Genomic DNA, 18,635 nt, shown 5'->3' on the forward strand with positions numbered 1-18,635 from the left:
ATTATTTTTATGATAAGAAGTAAGTCGGACAACGATTAGCGTTCTGTCGTTTTCGGTATAAGCTATTAGTGGTATAATTTCGATATAACACCGCATTCTGTATAAGCAATAAATTAAATTTTCAGATGATGTGGTCTTCCCTTTAACACAACGTTGTTGATAGTGAAGACTTCTACAATGTTTTAAAAAGTAGAAATACTGTGTTACATAACCAAAACACAATAAAATAACTACTTGAAACTTGCTCTTAAACTACAAAATCATTTAATACTCAACAAAGTGCAGTTTCTAACATACTGACTCCTTCCCCCACCCCATGTTTATACAAGAAACTTATCACTATACACTTCATTGCATGTTCAAGAATCGATAACATTATACTTCTTGCGAAATAAATATTAATTATCCTAAATATTGAAAGACAATTGAGGATATTAGTTTATCTTTACAGCAAAAAACTGGGGGGCCCAAGCCCTCCGGCCCCGGCCTAAAACCGCCACTGCCACTACTCTCCCCCGGTAGGGTCGTCCGAAGGGCTACTCTCTTTTTTCGTGAGGTACCACACTGAGAAAAAAAATATGTAGGTGGCATAGTTAAAAACGTAGGTTACATTCGTATTTCCTGTAGTTTCTGGACTTAACGTACAACCGTATATAACATCCTGCTGCAAACGTATAGCTGAAAAAGTATGTGTTATACGTACTGTCTGCATAAGTGCAATGACGTCATTCGTGTGACGTCATCTGCAGTAACAAGTATATACGGAGGTGATATCTAGCTTTGTGACGTCAGGACCGTATGTAGCATGTGGGTTAATAATGACGACATACACTGACTATCAGGACGGAGCATAATTTCAAGAAGTATGCAATATACGTTCTGTACGTATGTTTCTTGCGTTCAACCCTGAGACAGCATCTATATTGTACTTATGCCCCGTACGCATGACTAGATACAGTATACGTATTGTACGTATGTATTATACAGATTTTCCTTATGTCGCACACACTTGTCCAGATACAACATACAGAATATCCGTATGCACCATACAGAGTTCACATATGTAGCTTACAGACTGTCTGCATGCAGCATATAGATTATACTTATATCGCGTACAGGTTGGCCATATGTAATGTATGGATTGGATGTATGTAGCTAATTGATTCTCTATATGAAATATACGGATTTTACCTGTATCGCATACGTATTGCCTTCTTGTAATATATGGATTGGACATATGCAGGATCTAGATTGTACGTATAGTGCACCATTATTAAAGTGCTGCAACATACTGCAAAATGCATGATACATTCTTACTGTAATGTTGTCAAATATTGTTTTACTCTGTAAGAAAACAAAAATAGCTTAAAATATGGCTGATCTCCTTTGTGCCAATAATAATAAAATTTACAATACTACTCTTTTCAAATCTTAGTTTGGAGCAGTGAAACTGTCCAAAGGAATGTATTTACCTGCAGGGTGTCCTATAAGTTTGGGCTTCCTGTTAATTCGTTGAAAAGCTACTGCAAAGCCAAGCGTTGAAAAGTGACACAAGCGTTAATTTTAAAATTATGGGCACAAAGGAGGTTAACCATATGTTAAACTATTTTCGTTTTCATACAGAATAAATCAATATGTGATATATTACTGTAAGAATTTATCATATGGTTTGCAGTTAGTTAGTTGCAGCACTTCAATAATAATGCAAAATGCACAGCCATATACAATCCTATATTCAAACTCAAACAAGATTTACGTACAATCATTTATTAAGCTGTTATCATCCATTGCTTGTACGATATAAAGATTATTTTACCTCATTCTTTTCCTTAATAGTATCTTCTTCTAAAGTGCAGTTGTTACCACAAGAGGCCTGAATAGAATTTTCCAGAAATAACTTCTCTGTACATTTTAATTAACAGGTATTTTTTTTAATGTCGCAATAATTAAAAGTATGGTGTCAGCGTGTTCGCTCAAAAGATGATTCCTACTCAGTACTCGCCATTAAAAATGCAACACCAAGAAGGAGACAAAATAGCTGCGACAAAGTTCCCAGGCCGATACCTAATAGTAAGTGCAGAATACTCTTAACATCCGCTGTATTTGCTGTGTGACAACGTGGTGACAGCGGAGGTGTTGTGCAGCCATCGACTAAACATATTTATCCTTCCCTGCTCTAGACATTCTACAAATTTGGACTTTCCTGGCTGCATCCTTCTTAGTGCAACATTTTAAGCAACGAGCAGTTTAACAGTCTCATACATTGCTTAAAGAAAGAGCAATGATTCTCAGAATTACTCGGAAGATATATATACAATAATTTAAAACGGTTATTTCAAACTTTGCAATTCAGAGCACGAAAAGAAGTATAGCTAAAGGAACACTGATTTTAGCCAGATAGTAACTAGTAAACTCAATCACACTCAGTACCATTAGTTGCTTGGTGTTATCCGTAAGTCAGAGATCATGGTATCTCATTTCGTGTAGATTTTTGCATTTGTTTAATGCTAAAAATGTATTTTATCGCTAATTGAACCCAGTACCATATATATACCGACAGGACGTACCTTAGTCACAAGGTGACATGAGTGAAACACTAAACTGTTCGATTGACACCTGCGGCCTTGTCAACACTAGAGAAAGTTACAAAGTGATTAAGTAAATACGGAACATAGTTCATACAAAGTATAGCGATGTATGAAGTCTCCGTTTCATACGACTTGGATAAAATATACATCTGAAAATAGCAACAAAGAAATATATAATGGTTTCTCTGGATAATTTGGATTAGTCCAGAATTCGAACACATATACGTTGGTAAGTCCAACCTTTTTTTTTTTTTTTACTTCTTTCTTCGGATTCCCAATAAAGTTGACTACTGAAAAGCTGAGTTATAGATTCTGTATTAAAACAACACTTTCGCTAGACATGTTCAGTATACACATTGTCTTACATACAGAACAATACATTAGTTATTAATGCATGTCTGAAATAATAGTGCTTCGTATAGAATTTTACTTCATCCAATCGTAATAGCACAAAGATAAAAAATATTGCGAGGGATAATCTTATTACAGAGAAAAAGTTGAGTTGAAAAGAAGAGTTGAAATGACTTAACACTAACAAACATTTTCTTTAAACAGAGATAATATTTTATTCTAATTTATGGAAGAAAGAAATAATTTGTAGTACAGTATCTTTATTAGGGTTATATATTCGTACAAAAAAAATGTAAGTACAATTGGGTCTCTCTTCAGAAAGGACGTACTTTTAGCCACAACCTACACTGCTTCTTTTGACTGTCTTTCAAGCAGAATCCTGGTTTGATGCACGAAATACCTGAAACAAAAATCAGAAAATATTTAAAATGTTACATTCGGTGTGCTTAACTTGGTTGTACTTAACAATACAAAGTATCTTAACATTTTTGAGATTAAATGGACAAAATCTGTTCGGTCAGGTATGGACTTTTGGGTTGCACGTAGAAAAACTATGAATTGTTTATTGATGCTGAACAACAACTCAAAATGTATTACTATTCAAAAGTAAGTGCGTACCCCAATGGTGTTCGGGGTACCATGGGGTACCTAATGTCTGTATTTTTTAGATATATGAAAATATATGTATCTAAAATGTAAGGAACTGACATCTGTTTACCGAAAACCTCAACTCGGTAAGCCTTATGAATATCGAGATATGGGAAAATAAAGAGCGACACTACAGAAGTGTGGAGTTTGCGTACTAGATGGTGCAGTTTCGGAAACGTAATTACGAGGGCTTACAACAACCTCAAAAGTAGTTTCAATTAAATACACTACACACACGTCCTGATGGGGGTTTTCGGGTACCATGACATTCGCAGAACTCTCATTTCTAAACATTCTAAAATATGTCTTAATAACATTTTAAAGAACGTTAGAGATGTGTGTTTACCGAAACCGCAAGTCGGTACGCCTAACAGTTACCGAAATATGGTGAAATAGAAAGCGACACCATAGGTACGTGGTGCTTGCATATTAGACAGTACAATTTAGAAAATTAATTAAAATATGACTAATAAAGGAAGGATCCATACAGTTATGGGGTTTTCGTGTTAGGTGGTAAAATTTCCAAAACCGGTCATGGAAAGTTAATAAGCATCAATAGCAATTTCATCTTAATGTAATTAGGTATTTCCATAGAGTTTAAGAACATCATGGGGCCTACCAAGATTAAATTTTAAAAGCTTTGGAAAATATATTTTGACATTTGTAAAGAGTATTAGAAATATGTATTTACCTAAAACTTCCAGCTAGTACATCTAACAGCTAGAGAGACACCATACAATAAAAGCGTAGATCTTGATTTTAGCTTAGATCTTGAAATTTCAGAAAACAATTATTGATCCTAACCAAAGCTAAATAAGATGATACTTCTATGGGTTAAGTGAGTACCTCAGACAGACTCAATTTTTTTGTCAATATCTAATATAGCAAGCGAGATATAAGGAATTGTGTATTTTATGACGTCGTAAAAATAGAGACCCACATAGATTTGTACATTTGAGTCTTTGCTGTAAGAAGAAAAAAAATCAGAAAACAACCATATATAACTTAATAGACAAATAAATGGGCAGGGGGCACGGTGGACCACAGGTGTATTGGGTTCTTGGTTCGATCCGCGGCCGTCAGTTTGTAGTGGACATCGTATTCGTAGGTTTTCTCGGGGTACTCTCTTTCCTCCCACCTTTGCATTCCATCAATTCTGTCAACAACATTCACTTGCTTTAACCATAATCTCCCTGAGACTAAAATGCATAATCGTGGGTCGCTACTCTGAAATATTTCCTTTTATTTAATTTTAAAATTAAATAGGGACTTAAGTATGATCTATCTCTATGGGTTAAGTGAATACTCCAATAGTTTCTGCAAAAAAGATTAGTTAAACACCCTACCACTAAGCTACTGTGTCCCCGCCCATTGAATTGTCTATTAAGGTATATACAGTAGTTTTCTGAATTTTTTTCTTATAGGAAAGACCCAAAAGTAATAATCCATAAAGATCTCTATTTTTACGTCATAAAATATATAATTCCTTATATCTTGGTTACTATATTAGATATTGACAGCGAATTTTCATTCTTTTGCACAGCTCGATGAACCCTTGGAATTGCCTGAAGAAAACCTAGGACTGAACTAATCTTTCGATCGAAATTGTACTGAGGTACTCATTTAACCCATAGAAGTACCATCTTATTTCATTTTGTTGCGACCAATAATTGTTTCCGAAATTTCAAGATCTCATACGCTTTTATTTCACAGTGTTTCTCCAGATGTTAGATGTACTAGCTGGAAGTTTTGGGTAAACACATATTTCAAATACTGTTTACAAATGTCAGATTATATTTTCAAAAGCTTTTAAAATTTAATTTTGGTAGACTCCATGATGTTCTAACACCCCATGAAGATACCTAATTACTTTAAGGTGAAATTGCTACTTGTGTTTATTAACTTTCCATGACTGGTTTCGGAAATTTTAGCATCTAACACGAAAATCTCGTAACTGTGTTGGTCCTCCCTTTATTTGACATCTTGATAGCCTTTAGTCATATTTTAATCCATTCTCCGAATTGTAGCGTCAAGTATGCAAGCCCCACATACCTATGGTATCGCTCTTTATTTTCCCACATATTGGTATCCATAAGGCTTACCGAGTTGCAATTTTCAGTTTAAAAAAAAAACAAAAAAAACAGTTCTTTACATTTTAGAGACATGTATTTCCAAATATCTAAAATGCAGAAATTAGGTACCGCATTGGAACCCCATTGGAGTACCCACTTACTTTTGCATAGCAGGGTAAAAACGCCAGTGGTTGTCACTTTAAGGTTGAAAACATACTATTTTGTCTCTTCTCTGAGCATCGTGCATCTGTCGGAGATGTACCATAGTTGCAAAGACTCACTGATCCTTCCTATAATGACCATGTAGTCAGAATTAAAAAAGAAGTAGCCGTTGAAGGAAAAAAAGTATTTTAAAATCCTTGCACCAGTAGTCGTCACCTTAAAATCAAAATGTTCCAGTAGTAGTCAGGATTTTCTACCAGTGTTCGTCACTCAAATAACTTGACATAATTTATTCAAAAACGCACTGTGTATCGGTTTAGGGTTAAGAATACAATATAATGTAGTAAGCTTAATAACTTTGCATCACTTTTAGCACTCAAGAAAGAAAATAAAAACGTTTTTACATACTTTTAAAGCAATTTTAAAAAGAAAAATGTTAACTGAATTCAAAAGTTAACTGTATATCACTTTCACGTTAAGAGTACAATATTAAATACTATGTTTAATAACTATACGCCACTTTAAACACTCAAGAATGAAAAACGTTTGTACATACATTTTAAAAACAATATGAGAAACAAAATAAGTTAACTGAATTCAAAATTTAATTATACATCACCTTAAGCTTAAGAATACACTATAAAATACTGAGATTAATAACAATGCATTACTGAAGAATGAAAACAAAAATGTTTTAGCTACCTATATTGTATTTACATTTTTTTTTTTTTTGATAACTCATGATCGAGTCTAGGGATGCGCAAGAGAAAAGATTTGAGATTGTCTCCTCTCGAAAAGGTGCAGTGAAAGTTGTCTCGTCTCGAAAACTGGATCCGTTTCTATTGGAAGAGCTCTGTCTCGTCTCGAATTTCGTAACAAAAATTTTGTCTCGTCTTGTCTCGTGCGCATCCCTAATCAGGTTCATAGCGAAAAACTTCATTTCGGAGGGGGTTCGATAGGGCTTTGCGATATCCGAATTTAGATATAGATAATCGATATCGACAAACTATCGAAACTTGGTCGAAATATCGAAAAATACAGCAATATCGAAATATAAACAATATCAAAAATCGAAAATATAGAAATAGAAAGAGATAAAAAAAATATGGATATATCGATCAAAAATTTCGATGTCGATGTTTTGATATTTGAAAATATTAACCGTTCGATCTAAATATCACACAGCCCTAGGCTCCAACTGTTGTCACCTTTAAAATTAATGTGAAAATTGCTGACTAATCTTCTGTAAGTACCATAAGACGGGATTATTTTGCACTTCAGGATTAACTTTGAACAAAATACGGCAAAAGTTTCACAGTCCTCTGTCGGTAAAATGATGGACTGTAAAGAGAAAGTTTCAACTGTCACCGTAAGATAGAACATCTAACTGGATTTTGACTATTTGGTTGGCTGTTAACATCAGTTCTAATTACCTGAAGGGTTTGTTGTTGTAGAGGTATGGAAAACAGTCATTGTAAAGGCCGACAAAATTTGAAAGATATCACCTACAAGAATTTTCGTCAAAGTCAGTTTCGTAGAATACTCTGTGTATAATGGGACTGAGACAATAGTTGAAATTGAAGTGTGAAACGTTTTAAAGTCATAGAAAAATAAAACTGGGAGAAGGTTGTTTCAGCCTCTAATCGGGGCTACTTTGCACCGATCAAACGTAACCCCTCAGATAGGAAATTATTACTACTAGTACCTCCTGCCATCTAACTTTAGGAAAATTTCCTATTCAGGTAAGTGTCGGGATGGATTTCTTGTTGGAAAATAAATTACGAACAGCGGCGGATTCAGAAAAATAGTTTGAGAGGGACTTCACACAGAAAGACTTCCTTTATTTAGAAACGACTAGACTTTTTGAAGGGCTTGAAGCGTAGACGCATAGGAATGACTAACATCAGATTTTTTAAAAAAAGAAATCCTGCAATTTGGGTGAGCTTCAGCCTGAAAGCCCCAAATCCCGTAAATCTTCCACTGATTACGGTTGGGATGATATTCTTGAATATAAAGAGCAACCAAGGCAAATCACATCTCGAAGATTTTTGCTGTTCTTGAGTTGCCATTTTTGTGGGACATACTAAACTATCAGAATGTGGTTCCTATGTCGGTACCAGAAAATACATAATTTTCTTTACAAATATCAATAATTCGTACTAAGTACTGACACCGGTACCGTAAGTCCAACCTCAATATTTGTAGACTGCATGCAGTTTTGTGTAGGAAGTGAAATGTATAAATAGAGGAGAGAAAACACTGCACAGAAACATTATGTTCGTATGTTGAAAATACTTTTTTGTATGTGTTGCAAAGTATCTTCAGCTATCAGGTTACTTTGCAACAAAGTTTGTACGAAATGAAATGAAATAAAATTTTGAGTTTTACGTTCCACGATTATGCCGGGTATGCTCAAGAAGACGATGATGATGAGAATGAATGGAATAGTAGAATGAAAAATGTGTGAGAAAACGGGAAAACCCCGAGGAAAACCACACACAGTGGTTCTCCAACACAAATCCCATTTAGCACGTGCAGGGATCGATCCAGGAACTTCACGCAGGAGAGGTGAACGCTCCACAACTGAGCTACCACGTCCCCCAAAACACAACCTCAGAATATATTTCATATAGAGTAGAAATAACAATATGTTGTTTAAAAAATGGCCGGTCTGAAAGGCATGTAAGCTAAAAAAAATTACAATTGCTACTCGATTTGTTTACTAGCATTGTTTAATTATCTACGGTACTGAACATCGCAACACCAACATCATTATGTTATGTCACATCCTTTCAAAACTATGCCAACTGCAAAGTACCTGCTTTGCTTCGTGACGTCCGAAGAGTAAGACGACTGAAGGCGAAAGCAGGCAAGTGGCATACAAATTAATGATGTTGAAGGCATTATTTTTCACAGCTATGGACGTATAACGAAATCTTTGTTTTACGTCCTACAAATATGTTATGTAGGCTGACGGTCACAAATGAGTAATGAAAATGTATGATCTTGGAATACGATTTGGTGGAATAATGAGGGAAAAAAATAATCATTGATTAAATATTAAATTGAAAAGAAATAAGAGCCTGACGCTCAAATACTTATCTATCCGGCACCTATCTTGATCCACCTAAAATATCATGAAGTGCTTGATTGATTCTAAACCCAATAATAGTAATAGTAAACACAGAATATATAATTTACGCACCTTGAAATGTAGAAATTAATGATTGTAATTCCCAGCTTTCCAATAGACCTTTGATTTCTCCAAATGAAGATTCGGATATCTTGTTTCTTCTCAAGCAATAATGGGTTACAATAATCAGTTGCAGTCCAAAGCCAAGCAACTAAGTTAAGCATGAAAGTAAAAGAATTCATTAGATAGATGCATACAAAATCCTACGCATGTAAATCCGAATCTACTTGTATTAAATTGTAAATTTAAACAAACTAAATTATACTACAGTTATAGTGACATCAAACATATATTAAATAAGATATACAGGGTGTCTCAAAAGTCCCCTGACATAGGGTAACTCTGTTATTATCCGAGTTACAACAAAATGTCGGAGGGGAAAGCATCTCCAAATATGATGTATCCAATCTAAAGTGAAGGAATTTTTAAAATCGGATGGCCCGTTTGCGCTGTACACCCTTTATGCGCCCAACGTGAAATGAAAATGCAACGTTGCCATTTACCTGGACCCACAACATAAGTGAGTGAAGTTACTGTCTTTTACGCTATCATGTCGATGGCCAGCCCCCGTTTCAAACAGTAACTTCATTCACTTATGTTGTGGGTTCAGGTAAATGGCAACGTTGCATTTTCATTTAAAATTGGGTGCATAAAGAGTATACAGCACAAACATCTCGTCCAATTTTTTTAAAAAGTGTTCACTTTAGATTGAAAACGTCATATTTCGAGATTTTTTCCTCTTACATTTTGTTGTAACTCTGATAACAGAGTTACCCTATGTTAGGGAACTTTTGAGACATCCTGTATACATCAAAAGAAGTTCCTTTCTAAATTCTACACGGATGTGGTTACATTGAATGTGAGGTGGGTGATACACATTAGGCCTTTTGGGAGTACGTCACACGGACGACCGTAATTTTGTGTTCAAAATTTTTATTATGAACTGGTGGGATATATGATACATATGGCCACGGTTTCGAATTTTCTCAGTATGTCAAATATGCAATCATATTTCATGCAGCTTAATTTGGTGAAAAGCTATTGCCAATTGAACGTTACACTTACATCTTTCTTGCAGATGCCATTAGCACGTGAGGAATGGATCGAAATAATCAAACTGTAGGGCGGGAGGAGCATGTGTCGAATGGTTGCCGATTGCAGAGTCATCCACAATGTGACTCTGTGTCACATGTTTCAGTGTCACAGTAATTAACTAAATTTGAGAAGATGGGCACATTCGTGGACATACGTCGTAGCGGTTCAAACTCGCGGGCCCTTTTTCCTTCCTCATTTTGAACCGGTACATGAAAATGCTATTTTCTGCATGTTTGCCTACGCCGATTTTGAAAATTCCGTTACTAATCGATTTCTCTCGCCGAGTACTACAAGAATCAGTTAAAATCTCGCGCGCCCTTTTTTCTTCCCCATTTTGAACCGGTACATGAAAATGCGATTTTCTTCATGTTTGCCTGCGCCGATTTTGAAAATTCCTTCACTAATCGATTTCTCTCGTCGAGTACTACAAGAATCAGTTAAAATCTCGCGGGCCATTTTTTCTTCCCCATTTTGAACCGGTACATGAAAATGAGATTTTCTCCGTTTGCCTGCGCTGATTTTGAAAATTCCTCCACTAATCGATTTCTCTCGCCGAGTACTACAAGAATCAGTTAAAATCTCGTGGTCCTTTTTTCTTCCCCATTTTGAACCGGTACATGGAAATACGATTTTCTCCATGTTTGCCTGCACCGATTTTGAAAATTCTTTCAGTAATCGATTTCTGTCGTCAAATACTACAATAATCAGTTAAAATCTCGTGGTCCTTTTTTCTTCCCCATTTTGAACCGGTACATGAAAATACGATTTTCTCCATGTTTGCCTGCACCGATTTTGAAAATTCTTTCAGTAATCGATTTCTGTCGTCGAATACTACAATAATCAGTTAAAATGTCGTGGTCCTTTTTTCTTCCCCATTTTGAACCGGTACATGGAAATACGATTTTCTCCATGTTTGCCTGCACCGATTTTGAAAATTCTTTCAGTAATCGATTTCTGTCGTCGAATACTACAATAATCAGTTAAAATGTCGTGGTCCTTTTTTCTTCCCCATTTTGAACCGGTACATGGAAATACGATTTTCTCCATGTTTGCCTGCACCGATTTTGAAAATTCTTTCAGTAATCGATTTCTGTCGTCGAATACTACAATAATCAGTTAAAATCTCGTGGTCCTTTTTTCTTCCCCATTTTGAACCGGTACATGGAAATACGATTTTCTCCATGTTTGCCTGCACCGATTTTGAAAATTCTATCAGTAATCGATTTCTGTCGTCAAATACTACAATAATCAGTTAAAATGTCGTGGTCCTTTTTTCTTCCCCATTTTGAACCGGTACATGAAAATACGATTTTCTCCATGTTTGCCTGCGCCGATTTTGAAAATTCTTTCAGTAATCGATTTCTGTCGTCGAGTACTACAAGAATCAGTTAAAATCTCGCGGGCCCTTTTTTCTTCCGCAATATTTTTGTATATTTTGAATGTATTCAAGTATGGAACAAAAGTATTTAATTAATTCCCTTAGCCTCTCAACTTAATATTTTTCAACTTAAACTTTATTTTTTTAATTATTTAGTTTCTTGTGACTCAATATTTAATTGCAATCGTTGATTGGGGAGAAGGGTGACCATTCTCAAATATATAAATATATTATTCTTAAAATTTATAAGTTCTCGTATTGTTAGTTTCTTCCACTATACCTGGAAATTACAAAATTAATCCTGGAAAACCTGGAAAATTCAGGGAAATTGAGTTCCATATTTATGTATGAACCCTGCTATTTACAGGTTTTTCGAATAGGGAGAACTGTACAAAAGGGTGTTTTGGGAATGGTATAACAGTAGGTTTTTGGAGGTGTTGTTCGAAATGAAATGAAATCTTTAAGTTTTACGTCCCACTATTATGCTGGCTAGGCTAAAGATGTCGGGGTGTTGTTCGGTGGGGGTCAATGTTGCCAATTTTGGGAAAAGTCGCTAAATCAGGGGAATTCGACCTCCACGATAGCGTAGGGTGACCATAAAATTTTCAGTTAAAAACGGGACAGGTTCTGGCAACCCTAGACTTTTAGATCTACCTTTGTTCTTATCAGTGCCTTGATATCAGTTCCCCCCAGTTGTTACAGAGCGGGCACTTATGAAAAACGAAAGACACGTTGAAGTTTGTTCAACACACAAACTGCTAAAGCCTGTGCTGCCTTTCGAGCAGTACTGCGAACTATAGAGTATATTTAATATAGGGAATTTCAGTTCAATTTTTGCCTCTTTGTTGTTATTAATTATTAATACTTTTAAAAGGAGTAAATGTACTGGGTTTGTTATTTACTTCTTTCATTTGCATAAAACGGGACGAATACTATTTTCCATCTACTGACGGGACGACCGGGACACGCTCCTAAAATAGGACTGTCCCGGTCAAAACGGGACGTATGGTCGCCCTACGATAGCGACAAAAAATATTTTTTTTCCGATTGGAGACTTTTTTCGGTGATTTTTAAATGACGATTTAGCTACTTGCACATTTAGCGACCTTTTGCTGCAAACAAAATGTTCATCTGTAGAAAAAAAAAAAGTTTTTACGTTCTTTTTTTCTGTTTGTTTGTTTTAATCAGCGCAAGTGATGAGTTTGGAAATACAGCGTACTCACTGCCCCACAATCCTGCATTGTCATGTTACCCTTGCCCTCTAACGAAGAACAACTACAAACTTGATGTCCTTTAGTTCATAGAGTTTCCGTTGAGAGACACACGTAATACATCATTACCGATAGCAACAAGATTAGCTATAGATGCGTGAATAAAGGCGAAGTGGGTGTTTGTTATATTTGTCCTTTGGGGTCTTTTAATTATTCTGCATTTTTTTTTTTACAAAAAATTGCTTAACGTAAGTACTGTAGTGTTAATTATTTCGGAACTATTTTGACTCCACAATATGAACAAAAGTACCCGAAACAATCTGAAATGATCCCTGAATTCAAGGATTGGTTGCACTCTGTTTACAAAGATGTGAGTAGAACCAGCGGAGCAAATCTGTCTTCAACATTGGGGGGAAAGGGTAAGACCGTTACCATACTTTTTTTTTTTTTTGCAATGTCCAAAATACTTATGAAGTTGAAAAACAATGTTGTGGAGGATCAGAGTTGTCTTCAGCGTTGGGAGGCTGCAGATTTGAGTCTTATTCTGGGAGACGTCTATTTTATCTCACGTTCCTTTGTAGCAATCGGACAAAAATCATCAAATGTCTCCCAAAAAACACATTTCAAATCGGATTATTGGGGAGAAGTCCCCCTCAGTTCCAAGATTGGAGGGGGCATGTATCCGTCATCCCCCCCAGGGATTTGCGCCAGTGAGTAGAACATATTGTTTAGTTTACATCTACAACTTTAAAACAATGCTTATAGATAATGAATTTCTCGATTATTTTTTATAGCGACTTTTCACCCAAAATTGGAGTCGCCATCTCTCCTTTCGCAAACTTGTTGTCAACATTTTGGCAACACTGGTTGCGGGGAGAGCTAAAATGAAATGAAATCTTTGAGTTTTACGTCTCACGGTTATACCGGTTAGGCTAAAGGAGACGGTGATGATGAGTAATGAATGAACTGGTAGAATGAAGAAAGTGGGAGGAAACGGGAGAACCCCGGGAAAACCCACGCACACGGTGTTTGTCCACCACCAAGTTCACTTGGCGAGGGCTGGGATCGAACCCGGGACCCTAAGCACCAGAGGTGAACGCTCTACCACTGAGCCACCGCGGTATATTAGTACTTTTCCTGGCGGTATTTATACTTTTCATCAGAGTGTGAATTCATGAAATCAAAGTGAGAGGAGACTGGAGGAGTGGAGAAAGAGAGAAGAAAACGCTAGCACTTTTACACTTCAAAGTAAATTAAGTCTTATTTATTTTTTTCTGTCACCCTCCTCCCCTAAGTTCTACTGTCAAAGTATATAGCTAAAAACACTCCCAGGCCAGAACCACATCTACCTTGGAAATTTGATCGAGATCGGTCGGGCGGTTCAAGAGATTAAGAAAAAATGAAATGAAACGTTTGAGTTTTACGTCCCACGGTTATGCCGGTTGCGGTGATGATGAGCAATGAATGAAATGGTGGAATGAAGAAAGTGGGAGGAAACGGGAGAACCCCGAGGAAACCCACGCACACGGTGTTTGTCCACCGCAAAGTTCATTTGGCGGGGGCTGGGATCGAATCCGGGACCCTAAGCACCAGAGGTGAACGCTCTACCACTGAGCCACCGCGGCCCTAAGAGATTATGAATCACAAACATAGTCACTATATATATATAGAGTCACTGACTGATAACTAAAATGCTTGGATTGTATATATAAAAGTCGCCCCCTGCCCGGACTCGGAATCGAACCCGGGTGTCCCACGCCAAAGGCGTGTACACTAATCACTCGCCACGAGGGAACTCATCTGTAAGGCAGTGTAAGCAACAACAACAACAACAAAAAACACTGGATGTTTGTGCAACTGAGGATAAAACATTCTCAATGGAGTATGAAAAATAGTAAACGTCAATCAAAGTGTACTTTTGCTTATTTATTACTTCGTTAATACTTAATTCCTTCTAGAAATAGTGAAACAATACTATGAAAAAACACTAATTAAACTAATAACTATTACGTTGTATTTCTTACTACACCACGAAAGTAATATACCGTTTTTACCAGCCATAGAATTTGAACCTAGTACTATACTGCATTAGTCACGCCGTAACGAAAGGTGAAATTCAAACCCCTGGCACTCGTAGCTGTTGAAGCTGTTGTATCTACATCACGGGGCCTGCGTTGGTACTCCTCAACATAAATACGTCACAGCCCAAAGCCAGGAAACATCACAGACAGAAGACAGGGGCACAAGCAGTGCCTGACACTTCACGAACTCAAACCCGGCAAGATTCAACTCAACATGACCTTCAATTACGTTCTAGAAACCAAACCAACGCTAAGGCACAAACACACCAACTTCCTATATGAAAACACAAGAAAAAAAAATTCTAACTTTTTGGTTCCAAAGTGATGACGTAACAATGATACTAAAAAAGGTTTTAATTCTCAGTAACCTAAACATTGATTAACTAGGGGACATAACAAGCAAAAATAAATAAAAATAAAATTAAATTAAATTAAAAAAATAAAAACCTGACAAGTAAGCTCTCCCTGACTACTTTATTTTTAAAAATTTCCGTGAGGCTGTAAAATATGTCAATATCTTCGTAAAACATATATATTTCAATGTAAACAAGTTCTTTAAACAAAAGAAAGCTCTGTAGTAGAGCGCTTACCTCTGACCCGTTAGGTCTGTGGTTCGATTCCTGCTCCCGACAAATAGGCTTTTGGTGAACACTGTAGGTATGGTTATTCTTAAGACTTTCCAGTTTCCTTACATTTTCTTGATTCCACCATTATCATGTATCTCATCGTCACCTTCTCACTTACATTTATGTACAATCATGGGGCGTTAAACTAAAAGCAAAGAAAAACAAATTCTTGCAAATATCCTAGTAAAAATGAGTTTTCTAGACTACACAAGTAGCCCCGCGTAGCGTAGTCGCTAACGCTCTCGCCCTCGGTGCGAACGGTCCCGGGTTCCATCCCGGTGGGGGAACTCGGTCGAAAAAGTATCAAAAGATTTTAAGTCCAGCCATCCTGAATGAGGTTTCCTTGGGTTTTCCTCATTCACAGCAGGCAAATGCTGGATTGGTACCTAACATATAGGTCCCAGGCCGTTTTCTTCCTTCCCCAATCCTTTCTTCCCTTCCTTTCCCCGGATAGTGTGCTCACCGAGGGAAGTCATCCCTCATGTGTGACGGGCTAACAAGGCCATTGATGCCGAAAGCCCAGAAATTTAAATCCTAAATCTTCACTACAGAAGGAAATTTTCGCGCTGGAAACGGTTTCTTAGCAATTATGATAAGCAGTCCTGTAGTGACTCTGCACCAAGTACTAAATCGTCACATATAAAACGGAATGAATAAACACATAACATTCATTTCCCTACCTTGAAACGTAAAATGTTTCAAAACATTAATATTCAAAGATTTCTCAAAATTCAGATTCACCCATTCCATTCTCCTCAATCATTAACGAGTTACAATAGTAAGAATTGTAGTCATAAACTATATTACTTACTTAGTACTATATTAAAGCAAGTTACACTAAAAGAATATATAATTAATGGAATATTTAACTAAAGTAATAGTTAACTATTGTACTTACCCAGGCTTTTGTTTCCTTCCTCTCTTCATTTCCGTTTGTAAACAACCTCGTTTCGCAAGCAAAAGACGGTAGTTCAATGATGTCAGCCATTTCGAAAGAAAGAGTGTCCATAGGCGGTCTGGATCTCACACACAGATGGACATATATAACATATAGCTGAAGTATTTAACATACGTATACGTATGTAATATACGGAAGATTGTTAGATGTCAGACATCCTGCAGCGACATGATATAACATCTAAGCGGGTAAAAGGCAGTACCTCTGTAGTATATGCATAAAGTACGCTCCGTACAGATTTCCTTAGTAAACATAACGAATCCTTGTATTTGTACAATATACCGCTGTCCGGATAATGGATTTTTCTCAGTGCACGTACACTGCCACACCTAATGGGACGTGTTAATCCCCATTTGGGAGTCAGCGGGAGTCCCGCAGGATTCCCTCATCCCCTGGCAGGGTATAATTTTCAATATATAGATGTTCCACGGCAACGAATGGTAATTGAATGATCACCGTAGTAATACGAAACATTAATTGTGCAGTTAAGATAATTTATCGCCACTATAAAATCGTCCAAATTAGTTTAAGAAATTACTTACATTTTAATTTTACAATGTACATGTCTTTACAAATAATTAGCTCTCGCGTTATTTCTATTTAAAAGTGACGAAAGTCTTCATAATTATTTTAACTGCTTTCGTTTACTATATCTCACGGGAAAAAAGGATGAACAAATTCGAAACTATAATTGCCATATTTCAATACAGCAATTATATTACTCTCAATTTCAATCGTAATAAACTGATTATAAAGTTTTGATTAGCCATATTCAGTCTTTATTTTCTTAACACCGTAAGAGTTCCACAGAATGAAACATTTCACAAACAAAAACCACCTACAGTGCTTTTGTTATAAAATCTAGAAAGTATTATAGTAAAGTTTGTAGTCCTAAGTGTATAGAACAATAGAGGAAAAAAATATACAGACATTAGCAAACAATAAGGAAACTTCTGCACACTATGTTCCTCTAATGTGTGTTAATTGAATCAGAAACACTGCTAAAATATAAGCCGTAATGTGTTGGAAATGATGAACTTTTCATGAAAGAATCTACTTTTATGGCTTTCTCTGCTGATTCTTTCTCATTTAAGGCATAAGTTTTATTATTTATAATAAGGAAATAAAATGCTCACTAAAATTTGTCATGGCATCCACGGAATCGTAAATTAGGCGTAGGCTGAAACTAATATTTCAGTCATTAACCATCGGAAGTAGTAAGAATATTTGTTAGTGCCACAATACCAGAATTTCAATACCATTTTCTGCTAGAAGTAACATAAATATGAAGCTGTTGTTGCTATTGTTAATGTTGGCCATTATAGAGGTAGGAACTGATTTTAACACGTTTAGTGACTTTTCATCACAAAGAAATTAAATATTTCGTTCAGTCAAAACTAAAAGCAGATAAGAAAACACAGAGGTAATCACTGATGCTAAAACTTTTAGAGTGTTATTGGTGCATGTACTCACTGATTAAGTGTTGAAGTGCATTGTGAAATGGTTCGCCGAATTCCAAATACAGTGAAACCTGTCTTTAGCGGAATCGAGCGGGACTTGCAAAAGTTTCCGTTAAGGTCAGGTTTCCGCTTAGTGGAGGTAGACCTTTCCTTTCTTTCTTTCTTTCTTTCTTCTTCTTCTTTTTTTTAAATACATGCTTATAAAGGGGCATACTGAGGAAATATATTGCTGTACGTACATTGTTCGATTACAGTACTTTTTTCTTCTACGAATAAATACACACACCCACAAAATGAATAGAAAATATACCATGCACACGTTTTCTTTATTTTTCTAATAGCCAAGCAGGGTTTTCTGTGTACATTGCTGCTTGGCTGCTTGACTTTCCGGATACACTTTAGCCTGAGAAATTATACTAAGTGAATCAGAATCATTTTTTCGTAAGGCAAATTTTTGCAGTTCCTTTAAACTTCTGAGAGAATCTTGATATGTATTTATTCTACACTTTTCTTGGAACTCTGTATCGTATTCCTCTTCTTCCTCTATCTCTTTTTCTTCTTTCCGACATTCCGTATGATTTTTGATTAAGTTGCGGGGATTAAGGACAACTTGTGGGGGTGAATATGAGTAGTGGTTGGGGAAGGTCAACACTGTCCAGAAATATTTAACAAAAGAATGAACATTTTATCGCAGACAGTGTAATGTATATGTCTCACAGAATGTCTAAACATCTTCTAAACGCTGTAGTCCGGAACTCAGAATTTTCCGTTAAATGTTTATTTTTCATTCCGTTGTCCGCGTAACACAGTTT

General features: G+C 36.2%; 1 protein-coding gene across 3 annotated transcripts in view; it reads left to right on the plus strand.

Annotated features, from left to right (window-relative positions):
* The window catches only part of LOC145683917 (trypsin inhibitor-like), a 472,745-nt gene that overhangs the window by 318,906 nt on the left and 135,204 nt on the right, over nt 1-18,635 (plus strand). The window contains exon 1 of one of the 3 annotated variants that reach the window (XM_081755594.1): nt 17,571-17,690. The exons of the other annotated variants lie outside the window; for them this stretch is intronic. Coding sequence (XP_081611720.1) covers nt 17,649-17,690 — 42 coding nt within the window. The 5' untranslated portion in view covers nt 17,571-17,648. Of the gene's footprint in view, nt 1-17,570; nt 17,691-18,635 lie in introns of those variants that run through there. 3 annotated transcript variants of the gene reach the window in all.

Source organism: Thermobia domestica, chromosome 4 (genome assembly GCF_964235325.1).
Source record: "Thermobia domestica chromosome 4, izTheDome1.hap1.1, whole genome shotgun sequence".
Taxonomy (NCBI): Eukaryota; Metazoa; Arthropoda; class Insecta; order Zygentoma; family Lepismatidae; genus Thermobia; species Thermobia domestica.